Source organism: Hyperolius riggenbachi, chromosome 5 (assembly GCF_040937935.1).
Source record: "Hyperolius riggenbachi isolate aHypRig1 chromosome 5, aHypRig1.pri, whole genome shotgun sequence".
NCBI classification, from domain to species: Eukaryota; Metazoa; Chordata; class Amphibia; order Anura; family Hyperoliidae; genus Hyperolius; species Hyperolius riggenbachi.
The window spans coordinates 313,768,853-313,788,351 of NC_090650.1; the positions used below are offsets into that span (position 1 = coordinate 313,768,853).

General features: G+C 40.5%; 1 protein-coding gene across 6 annotated transcripts in view; it reads left to right on the forward strand.

Annotated features, from left to right (window-relative positions):
- The window catches only part of EPB41L3 (erythrocyte membrane protein band 4.1 like 3), a 259,305-nt gene that overhangs the window by 169,353 nt on the left and 70,453 nt on the right, over positions 1-19,499 (forward strand). For all 6 annotated transcript variants that reach the window (XM_068237211.1, XM_068237210.1, XM_068237206.1 and 3 more), the window contains exons 8-10: positions 6,292-6,379; positions 15,855-16,007; positions 17,830-17,927. In XM_068237211.1, the coding sequence (XP_068093312.1) occupies positions 6,292-6,379; positions 15,855-16,007; positions 17,830-17,927 (339 nt within the window). The remainder of the gene's footprint in view (positions 1-6,291; positions 6,380-15,854; positions 16,008-17,829; positions 17,928-19,499) is intronic.

Consider the following 19,499-nt stretch of genomic DNA (forward strand, 5'->3'; position numbering starts at 1 on the left):
GAGGGTAATACAAAGATAAGGTGAGAATACTTATGAGGCAATGTGTTAAGCAAGAAGTCGAGGTGTACTGACTACTCTCCTAGTCTAACTGGAGCTGCTTTATTAGCAATGTTCTATACCTGCTTGAGTTAAAAGAGAAGATAGAGGAAAGCAGAGAAGTATTGAACAAAAAAAAGGCATGTTCTGGCTCACACTGTGCAAGTTGTGCAGCCTTCGTTTACTATGGTTTCTTTATTTTTCACAAAACTGGCGAAAAAAATAAGCAACCTAATTGATTTTTTGATTAGAAGACAAACAACTCCAGATCTATAATCAGCTAAAAATAGAGCTGCTTTTGTTTGCCAGAGAAATTCCCTTTGGAGAGCGGAGCGTTTGTAATGAAGAGGCTTATTGAATTACAAAAATCTGTTAACTGGCTGTAGATTTGGGTTTTACTTTCAGTGCTTCCAGGAATGACACACAGCGCAGATCCACCAGCGATAATGATGTATACATGTGCATATATATGGATAATTTACATGTATTAGTAGGTAATGGTTAGAATTAAATTCCTGCTAATAAATACATTATTTTCGGATTTTATTCAGGCATCTTATGGTGGTAGATTCTTGCTTATCTTCAAAGACCACAAAAAAACACCATAAGGTGGCAGGTCTTTTCACCTATGACTGGGTCATATTAGGAAGCAGTTAGGTACAAGGAGGGCCAGGCAGAGGCTTCAGAGGTTCTGGCCTTGGGTGCAGCGGTGAGGTTTGCCATTGAATCAGTGCTGCTGTGGCTGGGAACAGTTGCACAATGGAAATGTGCACTGACACCACCCCCTTCCCTTCCAGTCTAATTCCCTGCTATTGGTATGGTGACGACATTGAGAGGCTGGAATTGACAGGTGGTGTTTGGCACCATCCACTCTGTAATATAAGTGGCACTGTCAGAAGGCCTGGTGAATGTGTGGACATGTAATATTACGTATGGGACACTAAAGTGGTGGGAGGGGTCTCACTTGACTTCAGTCAGGGTCAGGTTATTTGAAATACGTGTGCGCTGTGGGCTGAACAAGCTGTAAAAAATAAACTTGGGGTCCTGAGCAAACAATTAAGATCTGATGGGTAGGTGAATGGGACCTGAGCAAGTAATAAAGGTGTCATGGTTGGGGACATACCTCAGCATATCTGCCTTGAGGACCCCACACAGGAAAGGGTGGGTCCTGAGCAAACAATGAAGTTAACAGTTAGAGTCGTGGGTGAGGCTTAGCAATAAATGTCAGATGGGTAGGGCTTGAGCAAACAATAAAGGTGTGATGGTTGGGTTGTGTACCTCAGCATATCTGTCTTGGGTGGGCACAGGCAGGAAAGGTTGGATGGGTCCTGCACAAGCAATGAAGTATTCAGTTAGTGAGGGTGGGGCCTGAGCCTGCACAAAAAGCCAGGTGGGTTAGGCCTGAGCAAGAAAAAAAACATCTAATTGGTTGGGGAGGGGGTGTCATACCTTAGCATACCTGCCTTAGGCAAATGTCTGCCTAACCCAGGGGTCAGGAACCTTTTTGGCTGAGAGAGCCATAAATGCCACATATTTTAAAATGTATTTCTGTGAGAGCCATACAATATGTTTCAAACTGGGACAGTGCGCATGCGCAGGAAAGTTGCAAGCACCCTGTCAAGTTAAAGGGAACCTATTGGGCCAATCAAAGTGCAAGGATCTCATTCTACAAAGTCACTGGACCTTACAGGGTTCAGAGTGGGACAATTGGAGCACCTGTACGTTTTGGGGGAAGCGCAAGTAAGTTAGTAGCACATGTTACAGCAGTAGCGTGCCTTCTTTAAAAATGTTACTTGCGCTGCCACACTGAGCTGCGCTGCTTGAGCAGTGTAGCTTAGTGAATCAACCCCTACTGATTTGTCTGTGCGCCAAATGTAGCCATCAAGAGTCCCGAGTCCTAGGTTCCCTACCCCTAGCCTAACCCATGTTGAAACCCGTTTTTTAAAGCAAATGTTAAACAACTTAAAAAAAAAAAAAAAAGTTAGATACTCGCCTATGGAGAGGAAAAGCTCTAGGTCTTATAGCGCTTTCCCAATCCTCATTCCGTGCCCTTGGTCCACCGCTGTCCCCATTGAAATTCTGTCCCAACGTGCATCCAAAGACGGGCAGCTCCATGCTGTGCATGCGTGAACACACGCTCGTGCATACACAGTACAGAGCTGCCCATCTTCTGCAGTGTCGGGGGACTCGAGTACTTGTGAAGCCTTCTGAGGACACTCAAAGGCGTAGTCCACCAGTTGGTTGAATTACTTTAACAGCTTGCACAGCCCTGGACTGAGGGCACAGAGAGAAGACCAGGAAGGCTCTATAAGGTCCCTCTCCTTAGGTGTATATCTAACTTTTTCGGGTTTTCTTTGAAAGATCAAGTACAGCATGAATGCATTTGCAAATAAATATGCTGTTAGTGCATGTGGCTGTGATTTCTACATTGCTAATGTACAGAAACTCTTGCTGTGGACTGATAAGAACCAGGTAAGTTCTGCAAGTCACTGCCACCTAATAGGAGGCTTTGTTTTTGTTTTTTTGTTTTTTTAATAAATCCAGGCCAGCTTTCCCTTATTAAAGGGACTCAGAGCTGAAAAAATAAAAATATTTTATACATACCTAGGGCTTCCTCCATCCCCATCCGCCTGGATTGCTCCCAAGCCGCTGTCCTCCGCTGCCCTCAGCTTCAGGAACTGGGTCCCCGCACTTCCGTCATTGTGGCCAGTCTAAGCAGGAGAAGTATGCGCCCTATGTATCTCTCCAGCGGCTGCTGGTGAGGTACACAAACAGCACAATTCTCTTACCTTAGACTGGAGCCAACTGACGGAAGTGTGGGGACCCGGTACCGAAGCTGCATCGGAGGATGGCGGCGTGGGAGTGATCCAAACGGATGGGGCTGGAGGAAGCCTCAGGTATGTCTAAAGTCTTTTTATTTTTGAGCTTTGGTACACTTTAAAGAGAACCCGAGGTGGGGATCTGAGAATGATATCCGCAGACAGAGGCTGGGTCTGCCTATACAGCCCAGCCTCTGTTGCTATGCAGTGTCCCCAGAGGCCCCCCCTGTGCTCTGCTGTGCCCCCATAAATCACAGCTGCGCTGTCGACACGCAGCGTGTCGCAGCGGGCTGTGTTTACCTATGTAGTGTCACTTGCCGCTCCCCCCGCCTCCTCCTTACCTATGTAGTGTCACTCTCGACGCTCCCCTGCCTTCTGCATAGCTCTGGTCCCCGCCCGCATCCCTTCCCTCCCCGCTGATTGGAGGGAAGGGATGCGGGCGGGGACCAGAGCTATGCAGAAGGCAGGGGAGCGTCGAGAGTGACACTACATAGGTAAACACAGCCCGCTGCGTGTCGACAGCGCGGCTGTGATTTATGGGGGCATAGCTGAGTGCAGGGGGGCATGGGGGGACACTACATAGCAACAGAGGCTGGGCTGTATAGGCAGACCCAGCCTCTGTGTGCGGATATCGTTCTTAGAACTCCACCTTGGGTTCTCTTTAAAGTGAACCTCCAAACTAAATATCTACTCAGCAGCACTGAAAAGGCTTGGTATTTCTTTAACAGTTTCACAGTATCAGAAATTTGTTTTTCTTACTTAAAGAGAACCAGAGATGAAGCAACCTCATGTATTTTACCTTATAAATCAGTGGGAACATGACAGTAAACACCTAATCTGCTCTTTGTTACATTGTTCTCTGTTTAATTTGCCTGTTATCACCTCTAAGATAAGAATCCCGACTAAGCAGTCGGTCTGGCTTTGCTACAGAATAATTATAGCTGAGACTGTGTTCTTTGCTGTCTTCAAGTCCAAGCCTGCCCCCTGCTGGCTTTGCTCAGGAATCATTATAGCTGAGTCATTATAGCAAAGCCAGAATCAATGCTCAGTCCGGGATTCTTATCTCAGCTAGATAACAGACACTTTTAGCAGTGAGGATGGAACAGAGAGCATGGTAAATGTTTTCTCTAATGTTCCCACTGATTTCTATGGTAAAATACACAAGGGTGCTTCGTCTCTGGTTCACTTTAAAGGAATACTATCGATTTCACATATTTTTTTCAATTGACACAGGAATTGTTTGGGAAGTGCTGCTAAGTACTGGTGTATACATTTTAATAGCAACTTTTGTGTTTACTGTTATCAAAATACTTTCAAACTTTACTGCCGCCAAAACTGATGGCAGACTGAGCCATGAGGAGAGGGGAAATTCCCCTCACACTTGATCAGTTAACTCTATGTGTAACTCTGTGTGTGACAGAGAAGAGAGCTCCCAACAGCTGCAGCTCCTGTGTCCTGTGTTTATGACTAAAGTGTCTGAAGAGAGCAGAGGAAATGTAACGAATTGTCACAGCTTTTCATACTGTTTTTGCTTTCAGAGTTTGATATGTTTGATATTTGCTTTCTGTAGTCTGATATGCAACTCTGGCTGTGCATTGAAGCAGACACCCCTTCTGCAATTGATTTGTCCCAATAGCTAAATCCTACCCTCAATAAATTACAGATTTTGCCTCTGATATTTAACATGAAAAGTAGGAAAATGTTTACACAGCTACTTAGACATTATTTGTACATTGTCATATTAGAACACTTGGGTATTGATAGTATTCCTTTAAGCCTAATTTAAGCTCTGCCCCATCAAAGAAAACTGCCAGGGCATTTTTTCCCCTGATGCTGTGCAAAGCATGATGGGGTTTCCTATGTTGTTCTCGTTGCCTAGCAACTGGGAGGGGTGATCAGGACACAGGACATTTGGAACTGTGTCTCATGCTCCGTCACCTCCTTTCAACCAAAAAGATGGCTGCCCTAATGAAATCAAACATTTGCCTGTTTTTTTAAAACAGGGTGGGTAAGAGATTACAGTACCTATATATTTAAATTAACATAACTGATGTAACTTAATGAAAGTATGTTTTTTCTAGGCTGAAGTACCTCTTTAAGCCTGCTTACTGATTTTTTTTTTTCTCATTCAGTCAGCCTGCAGGTGTCTTGGGAAAAAGTGCATTTCTCTGACTGTAATACATGAAGAGCAGTACTAAAATATTTCTCAAATGCCTAATGCTGTCTTTCTACATGACTAGCACAATCCATCCAGGTGGATTTAACAAGCACAAATTGTCCATTGCACTAACAGAGCGCCTCAGCCTATATACAGTAGATCAATGGAATAGGTGCAGAACCTTATGCTGCAATTGTTGCATTTCCCCCTCCAGCGCTGCCACAGGCTGTAATGGGAATTACGTCAATAGTGGCGCTCAGAGGGTAATTTGGGCACTGGCAAAAGATGAAGCCCAAATTATGCAACAAAACTGTGCAACAGCTGGCAGCCACATTGCATTTTACCCCTGAGTCTATGGCGGCCTGGAGGGGGAATAGTAACCTACGCCGCTGGGAAATTGGCAATTGCAGGGCGAGACATTTTTTTGGCTTCACCCTGTGCCAAAATTTCCCAGCGCCCTTTTTAATTGTATACCTGCAACAAAGACATAACAGACCGGTCATGTGCATATTATGAATTATTACCCTACCACCAAAACCTAAAGATGCACTTCCAACCCTATCATACTCACCACCTGGCTTTAAACTTTGAAGATAATGTGACCTATATTTCCCAACAAGTAACTGACTCCTCCATACACCATCCTGGGGCACAGATTGTCCACATACATCCCCATACCCCGCCTACTTCCTGCAGGGAACAATGGGAGGGAATGTTAGCGGCGGTGTGACCATCAAACTTCCCCTACTAGCTACAATGCTTTCTCCTCTGCCAGGCCAGCTTGCAGATAAATGCAAAACAAGTGTGTTGCTTGCCTGTAATAGAGTAAGGGAACAAAAAAAGATCAGGTCTTATCTTACCTGTTATTTATTTGCTTGTTTTATATGGCATGTGACAAATGTGAAGAAATTCATTTATTTTTTGTGACCTTTATTTTAAACTGGAGATGTTTTATTTTTCAATTTTGTAGAGTGAAATGGTTGACATTTTATGTTTTAGGTGCTGTCATCTTCTTCCAGTAGCCCAGGTAGCCGCTTATATTTGTAAGTCGAAAATCTGTCTCTCAGAAGAAAATCTGCCTTCACAGTAATTTAGGCAGGACAAATACTCTGGAACATTTTTGCACATTTTGACATGTTTCCAATAGTTTTCTTGCCTGAATGTCCTGCTGTGGAGGACTGCATTAACGATTATTCTCATTTTACTTTGTTTCTTTTCTTGAGCAGAAACAATATTTGCATAAAGGATTTACTGACTGAAATTCTTCTCTATCTACAGAGGAATGACTCCTGCTGAAGCCGAAATGCACTTCCTGGAGAATGCTAAAAAGCTATCAATGTATGGAGTAGATCTACATCATGCTAAGGTAATGAGTTATGTAAATGTACTGCTTTTTCCTATTATAAAAAATGTTGTTAACCAGATGTTCCCTGTTCCAGCATGCATAAGCGCCAGGCCACGCATATCACACTATGTGCTTCTTTGGAGATTACATACATAGTGCGATATGCGTGACCTGGTGCGGCAGCTGGTACGCGGTGTGTGGCTTGGCTGTCTCCTGGGTAAGTGACTCTTGCGACCCGTATGGTACAGTCTTGCTATAGTGTTGGGTGGGCTTGTCTATTAGGGAAAATTACTCTATACCTTATCATCATGTTATGTTATTGCCAGTCTGTCAATTGGTATTATTATTTATCTATTTGTGATTTGCCACACTTGCGTGCCTACTGCCGCCCCATTGTTTTTATTTGTTCTTAGATGGGATATGTCCCTAAATAAAGTATTATGTTTATGATCACTGACTATCTCTTCCTGGTGGTGCTCTTTTTCATGAACATTGCTAGCCATGGATGTCTGGTTTATTAAATAAGTTTGGTTTGCTTCCATTGCCATGACTTTTGGTTGTGTGTTTATGCTCAAGTTTTTGATTTATAACCTTTCCATTCCTCCCTTGGTGTCTTGGTTCCAGCATTCTCCCCGGTTCAAATTTGCTACCTCTGGGAGACCTCCAAATTGTTCAGAAGCACTTGTGTCCCCGAGTGCTTACAAAAACAGCTGGCTCCATAGTGTGCATGCGCGAGTGTGTGCTTGAGAGTGCACAGTATGGAGCCCATCTGTCTTTGAAAGCACTCAACGACACTAGTGCTTCTGAAGCCTTCCAAGGTCCCCGAGGCCATATTTGCCCAGTTGGCAAGAAATTCGATTTTGAAAAGGCAAATTTTAAAGGCAAAAAAATAAATAAAACTCATATAAATGTGTAAATTGTTACACAATACAACCACAAATCATATACTATTTAAATACTTTTTGATAGTTCTCCTTTAAAGCGGAACTGAACTCAGAATGTCCTCTCTGCTCTAAAAGATACACAACAGCATAATAACCTTTAAGAAAAAATAATTTATTACAGCTGATACAAATCCTAAAATAAATCTGCGCTGTTTCTACTTTCTGATTTCATGGAAGCAGACATATTAACATCCAGTGCATTCGAATGAGTGTATCTGCCATGACAATCATGTGACACGGGAAAGATCAAATTACAACATGTGACTGGACACTAATGAGGGGGTATTAAATAGGCTAAACTCTCTAAATACATACAGGGAGCATTTCTCTGTTTTCCTTCTGTCCTGTGCAAGAGTTCAGATCTACTTTAAGATGCTTGTCATTGGGAATGATTTTTTAGAATTTTTCAGTGTGCTCTCCAGGGTAGAGGGGAAGCATAACAGCAGTCACCGGATTTCCAAACAGGTGGGCTGCCGAACATTGAGGGACCAATGTCAGGGGTCACCTGGGCAAACAATAACAGCAATTGTTTCAGGCAACAAAAGTCTACTGTCTGTTCATAGCTTTTGTTTATATCCAGCTGTAAGATGGAACAGTGAAGGAAAATGTGTGTTTTGGAAATAACAGTGCATCCTATCTCATTTTATGAACACCACAGGAAGAAATGTCCCTGTGCTTTAATACAAAGGGTGAGATAGATTCCATTGGGGATATGCCTAATTAACATTTTATTGTTTATTTCTGGCTATAGTAATGGAGGAATTTGTGTTCTGGAACTAACAATGATGCTTTGCTAATCCATTTGTGCTCTACAAGATAAAATAGTCCCACTCTTTAGAATAATTCCTGAGGGATATTCCTAACTAATACTTTGCAACAGGAAGGGGAGGCGTATTTTGGAAACGGTGGTAGCCTCCCCAAGTTACTTGAGCACACAAGATTTCTGAATGCCTTTTTTTTGCTAAATAAAATATATATTTGCTTTTTTTTTTTTTTTTTTTTTTTTTCCAAGCAAATAATTAAAGGTGGCCCACACACTATACAATCTTTTTTAAATATCTGTTCAATTCATGAATTGCTATACATTTTTATGACTGATTGTAACATTTCAAAAATATGACCAATGTACCACACACGCATGTTCAATTTGTGATAAAAATGATTGGAAACTCTGAGAAAATTGCTAGGGTGTGTATATTAACCTCCCTGGCGGTAAGCCCGTGCTGAGCACGGGCTATGCCGCCGGGAGGCACCGCTCAGGCCCCGCTGGGCCGATATGCATAATTTTTTTTTTGCTGCACGCAGCTAGCACTTTGCTAGCTGCGTGCAGTGTCCGATCGCCGCCGCTACCCGCCGATCCGCCGCTATACGCGTCGCCGCAGCTGCCCCCCCTCCCAGACCCCGTGCGCTGCCTGGCCAATCAGTGCCAGGCAGCGCCGTGGGGTGGATCGGAGTCCCCTTTGACGTCACGACGTCGGTGACGTCATCCCGCCCCGTCGCCATGGCGACGGGGGAAGCCCTCCAAGAGATCCTGTTCTTTGAACGGGATCTCTTGATCTCCGATCGCCGGCGGCGATCGGAGGGGCTGAGGGGATGCCGCCGAGCAGCGGCTATCATGTAGCGAGACCTCGTCTCGCTACATGAAAAAAAAAAATTTTTTTTTTAAAAAAACGTATTTGCTGCCCCCTGGCGGATTTTTACAAACCGCCAGGAGGGTTAATAAATTGACAATCTAATGCTGGGAATACACGTTACGTTTTTCGCGTTCGATTCTCCGCGCGATCTATTAGCCATTCGATTATCTGCTCTATTCTCTTATCTTACGCTCTTTTTTTATTCACTTCTATGAGAGATTGGGCAGAACAGAATCGAGCGGAGAATCGGACATGTTGGAATTTTATCATCGATAGCATCTATTGGAACGATTCTCCGCAACAAAAAAGTAACGTGTGTTTCCAGGATAACACACACCATGCAATCTTTAGAAAAATTGAAGAAAAATTTCCAGCATTCCAGATCGATAAAAATTTAAAAAAACATGAAATCCGATTGGATTTTTCAGTTAAATGAAGAAAAAAAAAAAAAAGCTTTTGAAAGTATTTATTCTTTTCTGGGTCAAAGAGTTCACTTCCTGACTTGCGTCAGGGAGTGAATGAAAAAAACACTTTGAAAAGTGCTTTTAACCTCCCTGGAGGTCAATTTCCCCAGGATTTCTGTACAAAAAGTGATCTAATTAATTTTCATAACTTTTTTCCTGTAACTTGCCTAAATGTGTCAATCAAGGGTCTAGTATACAGTGCAGGAGAGTATTGACGTGTATTCACAGCATGTTTTGTATATCCATCAATACCGCCAGGGAGGTTAACAAAAATGCAGCGCGCAGTGGAGCGCTGGGAGGCACTAAAAAAACCTGCGCACAAAAATTTTTAGGCGTGAATGAGGCCTCATAGAGTTGTCAAACTGCATGTGTAATATTGTGGTGCTAGGCGTTTGATGCGAAAGGGAGTGGGGATGTCAAAATTAGAGGACACAGATCTAGTCTGTGATCAGTCAGTCCGTCCATCGAGGCTGAGGTTATCTTAGATGAGTTCGGTGTGTAGTCCTTTCAAAGATCAATATTTTATCTGCTCTTGATAATTATAGCTGATTTTGTGAAAAAGTGTATTGTGCGATGGTCCGGGCCAAACCGTGTTAATTTCCACTTTAGATATTAAAAGTCCTGAAACGTACGCCTCCAAGAGTGACCTTTTTTGTTGATAAAGCTTAGAGCTTTAGCATAGCCCATTCATAGTTTATTTTGTAATAATGTTATATAGTTATCTTCCTAGCTGCAAAGACGAGGCTTCTAGCCATGTGCTGACATTTCCCAACATGATCCAGAACCATGTCTGTGGATTGGTACCTTTGGGAAGTCAAGTATTCAAAGGAGTCTATGAGATTTACAGCATATGACCTGATCTTTAAAGTGGATTTTTGAAGCAAAGTGCAACTCTACCTCACTTGTGATTGTGCCTCTTGCAGAGATTGATCCTCTGCCTCTAATACTTTTGGCCGTAGACCCTCAACAAGCATGCAGATCAGGTGCACTGACTGAAGTCTGGCTGGATTCGCCAAATGCTTGTTTCTGGTGTGTGATTCAGACACTACTGTAAGCCAATAGACCAGCAAAACTGCCAGGCAACTAGTATTGTTTAAAAGGAATTGAATATAGCAACCTCCATATCAATCTCATTTCAGGTGTACTTTAAGTGCAGGTTAATCTACCCCATAAGATGACATCCAAAATTCAAATATATTCAAAGCACGGACACGCCCACACAAAAAAAATTAATACAAATCCGCAAATACAAGCCCTTAGTTCTTTTTCTACTTAAAATGGTTGGTAATATGGAATGCTTAGACGTACTTGACATTATAGTAAATGTAACTTTAGTTTGTTTGCTGTGGCTTACTGCACTTGAAATATGATAATTGCTTTTTGCGCTGTTTTAAAGAGAGACTAAAGCCACTGTAAAAATCAGTTTTTACCTTTTATTTCTTTTAAGGATCATTGCCAGACATAAACCACTGCATCCCCGCGGCAAAACAAGGGTTCCATCACCCCCAAATCCCCAGGGCAATGTTAAGGGAGCGCTTCCTGATTGAGGCAGAGCTTTCCGCTGTAGCTCTGCCTCTTGTCACATCAATCCACACTGATCACCGCCTCTCCCCGCCCCCCTGTCGTCTTTCACCGAGAACGGCGGAGAGAGGTGAAGATCCATGGTGGATTGACTCGAATGGAGGCAGAGCTTCAGCGTTAAGCTCTGCCTCCCTGGGCAGCAAAATCCACAACCTGGAAAGTCGTGGATTTTGCACAGGGGATTTGGGGGTTATAAACCTCTTGTTTTGCCGTGGGGATGCGGCGGTTTATGTCTGGCAATGGTCCTTAAAAGAAATAAAAGGTAAAAACTGATTTTTATAGTGTCTTCAGAGTCTCTTTAGTGTGTGTGTGTGTGTGTGTGCGTGCGTGCGTGCGTGCGTGCGTGTGTGTGTGTGTGTAATTTACAGAGAATGTGCCAGGAGGTCACATCTCAGGGAATAAAAAAGAAATACTAGAATGCTCATGACAGTCTCCAAAACAGGCCCTAAAAAGCGAATAAACATTTGTCTTCCAAACAGTCTTCAGTTTCTTCAAACAAGCCATGAAAAGCGAATAAACACATCCTTCTTCCAAACAATATTCAATTTTTAAACCTTGACTTTGTCATTGACTCACGCAGATGGGCTTTAGTAAAGTAAGCAGAGCTGACAGGAATCTCTGAATGCGTTGACATGGCAAGATAGTATTACTTGAAAATATTTACAGATAAGTGTCTGTTCAGGAGTTTTCACCCTTGGCCTAGCATGATGACATTTCCTATTGTAACACTTCAGCAAACTGCATTTAGGAGAAACCTTCACTATCTTAAAATTTCCTGTTTCTTTGGCTTTGAAATTTTTTTTTTCTATGTACAGAAAACTAGTAAATCGCAACTTAAATAAAGATTTTCTAGTGTGCTTGTGTCTGGATAAAGAGAGGAATGGTTAAGGCTTAAAGCAAGGAGTTTTTACTGCGGATTGTGTTCACAGCGAAACTTTTGCTCACTTGCTTTTCCTCAATGGAAAAAAAAACTGTAAACTCCGGACAGTAGTAGAAATGTGATTGAACTTCTATTAGGTTTTTTTGTGGTCTGTGACCGTTGAGTGAATTTTCACCATTTCTTGTCTAGGGAGAAATGTCAAAAAAGACATAAAGCGTGAGACACGCCCTCTGCTTAGGTCATATATAGCAGTTAGATACTGACAGTGGTTTTAACCCTTCCCTAATTATCTAAAACTGCCTGAACATTGGGTTTAGCAGAGCTTCAAAGTATTGTGAATAAGGTAAATTTCAATTTTTTTTTTCTAGGCCTACAGTAGTCAGCTTATGGCTGCTGTGCAGTGTCTTTCGACATTATTACCGCTTGTATCCCTTTGTGAAAGATGGTGTTTGCGGACTACCCCCTACTATGAATATCCTCATTACAAGTACCCCTTGACATATATAAACCTGTTAGGAATACTCTATATTTGTGCTTTTAAAACATTATTTTTAGCTGTTCGTGACCTAAAAATACTGATTTGGGTCTGTTAAAACATGATTTATCAATTTTAAATTCCCAACTCACTGGAATAGATTGACTATGGCTAATCCAAGTACCCTCTAAAATCAATCCTAGTTCTCCCAGGTACATGAGAATCTAGGCCAGTCATGGCTCGCAGGCCTTACCCAGCCCGCTTATTTTTTTAATTCAGCCTGCCGATGTACAGCCATATTCATGGCTGCTGTGTCCTTTCTCCCTTCCTCCTGTCCCTCACTTCCTTCCTCGTTTCTTCCTGTCCCTCCCTCCTGTACCTCCCTTCTCCCCCCCCCCCTCCTTTTTTCTCCTTCTATCTCTATGCAGACTTGTGAGCGGAACAAAAATTAGGATAAGCTTCCACCGCCTATATCCATTCAGCCACACATCCAGCATCCCATCTCCATGACTACAGCAGTGATTCGTCATGTGAACCATGGGGTAACCTCTTTGGTATGGCATGAACACCACTCATCTCCTTCTCTTCTATTCTGACTTTAAGGGAGGTTGGCTGTTACTGATATTGACCGTCCTCTCAGAATATATTTCTGGTATGCAGCTCAAAGGGTTGTGGGAGGGCCAGCAGCAATAGTAGCAGAATCTGCTCTAAGGACCATGGCTGTCCGGAAGCATTTGAGGATGCCATATAGGTGTGTATGAGGGGCAGAATTTTTATGAGCACTAAGAGCACCCGTGTTTTTGGAGTTTACAAGAAAGGGGGGTCAATTTACTGATGCGGTCTTTTGATATTCCAGTCTGACTGTACAGTGGATTTAGCGTTGACTATATTTGTAAGATGATAGTAATAGAAGTCTTACCTTGTTGGCCTATGTGAAGCAGTTTTTCTCAGCATTATTACAGCATTTACCATTTATAAAGGATAATATTTACTGAGTACTACCTATTATAGGAAATATCACAAGTACCTCTTGACACATTTATTTGTAAGAGCCTCTTTATGGCTGTGTGTAAATCCTTTGTAAACATTCCTTTGTGTTTTTAATTAATGACAACTGCTTATTTGGGTTTATCTTCATTTGATTTATCATTTTTATTTCAAAATTTGCTTTAATGAAATTGACGGTAACCAGTTCAAGTACCCAACATAAGAATCATTATTGCTTCATCCTGTTGAAAATCTGGCCCATAAATGAGGCTGTGTGAAGATTTATTTATTTGTTTTACTGTGATGTTATCTTGAAATGACACAGTTGAAACGAGCAAAAGCCTTTGATAAGGTGCGTACACGCGTCCAACTTTTCAGACCGACTTGTCGTCCAACTTGTACGCATAGTCACGCGAATGATAACTGCTGTTTTGACCGATCCACTTGGCGGATCAGGTGGACCAACTGTCCAAATGACTGTCGGTTCCGTACATGTGTACAAATAACCAGCGGTCGTTTGACCAACTCATACGTCGGCGCATGCGTGTAGAGGTGCAAGATACCAGGATTTTGATCAACGTGATGATGCACGTCAGATGAAATGGAAATTAGTTCATTAGTTCCACTTTGTTAAACTTATGTACGTGACGTTTAAATGATATGTTGTTTGCCTGACAAGTCGTTCAAACTACCGATCCAAACGACAATTACTGCCAGGACAGATATTTGTTACTGGAAAGAGAAACATTGCAAAATAGATAAATACTATGTTACTCAAATTTTATTTTGAGTAGGAGGGGAAAAATTGACAATTATGTCTTCAGAAGCTATCTGGAACACAAATGCTCCCAAGGCCTTACAAGGGCTCCTGGAGGTAGAAAATTTGAATGGAGGTGACAGCGCTGGAACCAGTATACTGAGGGAGGAGCAGAAAGGCACTTAAGAACCCAGAGGTTTTCCTCTCCATACAGTGTGTGTGTGTGTGTGTGTGTGTGTGTGTATGTATATGTATATATATATATATATATATATATATATATATATATATATATATATATATATATATATATATATATATATATATATATATATATATATATTGTTAAAAACAGGAAAATATTAAAATATTATAGCCATGTCTTTCTATAAGAGACGGTGACTCTCCAAATTTGTCATGAATACCAGTTATTCAGCAGTGACCAGTGATCCCTGGAGTAGATTGGACATCACTCGAATATAAATAGCAATAAAACTATAAATGTGACGCTGAAGACTTAAAGAGACACTGAAGCGAAAAACAATTATGATATTATGATCTGTATGTGTAGTACAGCTAAGAAATAAAACATTAAGATCAGATACATCAGTCTAATTGTTTCCAGTACAGGAAGAGTTAAGAAACTCCAGTTGTTATCTCTGTACAAAAAAAGACATTAAACTCTACGACTTTGAAAGTCGTGGAGAGTGCGGTCTTCTGACTTTTATCTCAACTGTTCCTGAACTATTTACTTTTTCTCTGCCAGAGGAGAGGTCATTAGTTCACAGACTGCTCTGAAAGAATAAGTTTGAATGCTGAGTGTTGTGTAATCTGCACATATTATAGAATGATGCGATGTTAGAAAAAACACTATATACCTGAAAATAAAAATATGAGAATATTTTCTTTGCTGCTAATCTTCTAGTAATCATTCATAGTACACAACCAATTCACTATATCATATTTTTTTCACTTCAGTGTCTCTTTAAAGACCTGTAGGCGTATAGTTGGTAAATAGTACACTTTGCAAGTTTAGAGCTTTTCTTTGCAATAAGTCGATCACCCTGTGCATCTTGTATAAAATTCTGATAGCAACCAATCAGTTGCTCCTATCCCTTTTTACTGTAGCAATAGAGAACATGACTGGTTCACTTCACAAAAGTCATGTGTGTAGATAATGTTCTGTAAAGTCATGTGTATAGATACTGTTCTGTAAAGTCAGGTGTGTAGATAATGTTCTGTAAAGTCATGTATGTAGATAATGTTCTGTAAAGTTGTGTGTAACATTATCTACACTGTGTAGATAATGTTCTGTAAAGTCATGTGTGTAGACAATATTCTGTAAAGTCAGGAGTGTAGATAATGTTCTGTAAAGTCAGGAGTGTAGGTAATGTTCTGTAAAGTCAGGAGTGTAGGTAATGTTCTGTAAAGTCAGGAGTGTAGGTAATGTTCTGTAAAGTCAGGAGTGTAGGTAATGTTCTATAAAGTCATGTGTGTGGATACTGTTCTGTAAAGTCATGTGTGTGGATAATGTTCTGTAAAGTCATGTGTGTGGATAATGTTCTGTAAAGTCATGTGTGTGGATAATGTTCTGTAAAGTCGTGTGTGGATAATGTTCTGTAAAGTCGTGTGTGGATAATGTTCTGTAAAGTCATGTGTGTGGATAATGTTCTGTAAAGTCATGTGTGTGGATAATGTTCTGTAAAGTCATGTGTGTGGATAATTTTCTGTTTTTACTTAAAAATAAAAGTCTGAAACTGATTTTGTTTTACAGGACTCTGAAGGAGTTGAAATAATGCTTGGTGTGTGTGCTAGTGGTCTGTTGATATACCGTGATCGACTACGGATAAATCGGTTTGCCTGGCCAAAGGTTCTGAAAATTTCATATAAAAGGAATAATTTTTATATTAAGATTCGTCCAGGTGAGGTAAGTACATGACTACATAAATCCAAGTAATTTGTATTATATATTAACACCAACTCATGTAGCGTAACGCATGTTAGCCTAGCACTGGGGGTCATATTAATACGTGATGTGCAAAATATAACTGGTATGAGTACTGGCAAAATTGCCCTGCCCTACCTGTGCACATTATTTTTCCTACCGTTTGCTGAATATGCCTCATTATAACTTAGTTATATAACTAAACAAAGTTGACTTTTATAGTACAGGTTTTAAGATGTCTTTAAAGTCAACTTCCAGGATTTTTTTTAAATGCATCACGCATATCCCCCTGCCTCTCCCAAAGTACCAATAGTGGCTAATGTTTAAAAAAAAAAAAAAAAGTTTAAGCCACACATTTGCGTAGCTGTGACTTGCTTCATGTGTCCCTGTCCACCAAGTGGCACAGGCCACAACAGTTTTAGAAAGGTTCTATGTCATTAAGTACTGCAGGAAGCACTTCATCAATTGGAGAACATCAGCCTTGTTCATGTGACTGCATCAATAAGGTCAAGATGTGGCCAGACATTTTATTTTTGATGAAAGATTATCATTGATGCATAATTTATTCTTGTTGTGCTTGTTAGATGATACTGGATTCCGTTATTTTTTTCCAATTGCAAATTGAGACTTTTTTTGAGGATATATGTTTTTTGGTTTCTGGCCTAAGGAGAGATAAATGTCTTAATACTAAGGCCTGACAAAGGGAATACGCCCGAAACGAACTATTGTCATTGCCTAGAAAAGTTCATCTACTCAAAGCTAAAATGTGTGATTAACCTGATGAAAATGTGGTTATTAACCACTTCAGCCCTCAGTCATTTTCACTTTATGCATCCGAGCAATGTTCACCTCCCATTCATTAGCCTATAACTTTATCACTACTTATCACAATGAACTGATCTACATCTTGTTTTTTCCGCAACCAATTAGGCTTTCTTTGGGTGGTACATTTTGCTAAGAGCTACCTTACTGTAAATGTGTTTTTAACAGTAAGAATAAGAAAAAAACAGAACAAATTCATTATTTCTCAGTTTTCGGCCATTATAGTTTTAAAAGAATACACGCATTTTTTTTATTGTAATGGTTTTTTTTTATTATTAAACATTTTATTTGGGTATTTTTGGAAGGGTGGGATGTAAATAGTGCACCTGGCCTCCTGGACGTAGCTCTACGTTCAGGAGGAGAAAGTGGTTAATGTGCTTTAACTACAATTAAGATCTTCATGGACACTGACCGATCGGATTTTTTTTTTATCCCTTTCAAAAAGGAACATTTTTTTTTATTTTGTGCAAATAAAGATTTATTTTTTTTCTATACTGCAAAATATTGTCGTATTATCTTGAGATACAATTTATCCTTGTTAAACTACCATGTGCTCCATTGGGGTGAAGTGAACTGCCCTGTGAAGGATTGCTGTTTTTTGCCCTTTACTGTATAAGAAATAGGAGCGTTCCCAAATATAACCAGTACTACAAAACTGTGACAAGCATGAGTGCTAGCATAGTGAAGTCAGTATGTCCAATCTGATTACTTGTTCTGATTCAATGACTCAGAACTTATTTGAGGCACAGGAGGAAAGGATAGGCAAGGAACAAATTTAACAAAGAACTCGGCAGTTACACCTTCCATGTTTCTGTCACTTCAAGTTTCCTTTAACTTGTTAATCCTGCATGTTTGACCAAGGTGCAGTGATCACAGATGTGTGATGTAGGTAAACCAAGCAATCATTAAACAGCTGCTTTTCATGTTAATAAATGTAAATCTATTCAGATTCTAAGAAATTTTCTGTTTAATTTCCTCCCAGTTTGAACAGTTTGAAAGCACCATTGGGTTTAAACTGCCAAACCATCGGGCTGCAAAACGTTTATGGAAAGTGTGTGTCGAACATCATACTTTCTTTAGGTATGTTTCACTTGTTTCTGTCATGTGTGGTTTTGGGATATATATATATATATATATATATATATATATATATATATGCATATATATATATATATATATATATATATATATATATATATATATATATATATATATATATATATATATCTCTATATCGCACACTATGAGTAGATTTTCTACTCATGGTGTGCGTGTTTTGTATATATATATTATCTCATGGTTTAAAATATTTACACAGCACCCAGTTACTGTTGCATTATTTGTTGTATATCAGTTACCCATATGGTGTGCATCCTAATCTGTTTCCAATTGTTCTGTGGTTTTGGGTACCATATCTGAAGAATTTCACTTTAGCCTGCTGTATCTGCAGAACATAAAAAGTGGTTTACAGTCAGTTGTAAAATGGGGATGGTCAAAGAAATATGCAAATAGAAGTTGATTCTGAGTTGATTATGCAAATTTATCATTTTTGAAAATGGACCAATCAGATTACACCTTGGTGGGATTTGATTGGTCCACTTTAAGCTGCATACATTTACACACAAAATTTGCAGAATACTGCATCAACTCAGAATTCTTTATTTACTATTCCTATTCTAACATACTGTATATTGTCGACTTCCAAAAAATTGAAGTATTTGCAGGTTATCACTACTGGTTGTCCAAAAAACAAGATAAAAACGTTACACTTCAAGACAGTGGGTGGTGTCGTGTAAATCATTAATTTATGCATTTGTAAATTAATTGTGCATCCAGCACTGTTATAGTTGCTCTGAATCACTATTTTACTGTGATTCAGAGCAGCTCCATAACTTCGGTGAACCCACTAAGTGGAAATCATTCTCATGTTCACACATGCGCAGCCACAGTAACAAAGTGCATGGGTGCTGCTCAGTTATTAATGTACTCTTACCCTCCACTTCATGAATCCCTTTATATACAGTAAAGTCCCTTTATCCAGAACTCAGGCATCCAGAAATCTCAACTAAATGGCATGCCTGAGGGGGTAACGGTAGCAGAACTTTGGCAGTTTGCAGGGCAGAAACTACTTACCGATCCTCCGGGCACCATCTTCTATGCATCCTGCTGCTCCCAGCGGCTTTCTGGAGTGCATGCATGGCTCTTGGTGTGTCACCTGACCTGATGCGGGTCAGGTGACACTTCGGGAGCCATACACAGAGGATGTCAGAAAGCGGCTGGGAGCTACAGGAAGTGTAGAAGACGGTGCCCGGAGGATCGGTGAGAAGTTTCTGCTGCAGTGGGGAAGGTTTGTGCTATTTTTGGCCGATTGCTCGAGCAAACGGTAAGCACACGTATCCGGCATCAGGCAATCCTTACCTGTGCCGGTACTGGAGACTTTGCTGTATTGTATGTGGTCTTGCTATGGCAATATTAAGTACATAGTGTTTAAATATTCTAAGGTATATGTATCACAGACTATAAAAAATGAGGCTCTTGCAACATAAAACACTTGACATAACAAAAAGACTGCATTCCAGCAGTCCTACTTACCATTTGTTATTTTTTTTTGTTAAAGATTGTTGTTGAACAAAAGAGAGAGTGCAGCATGCA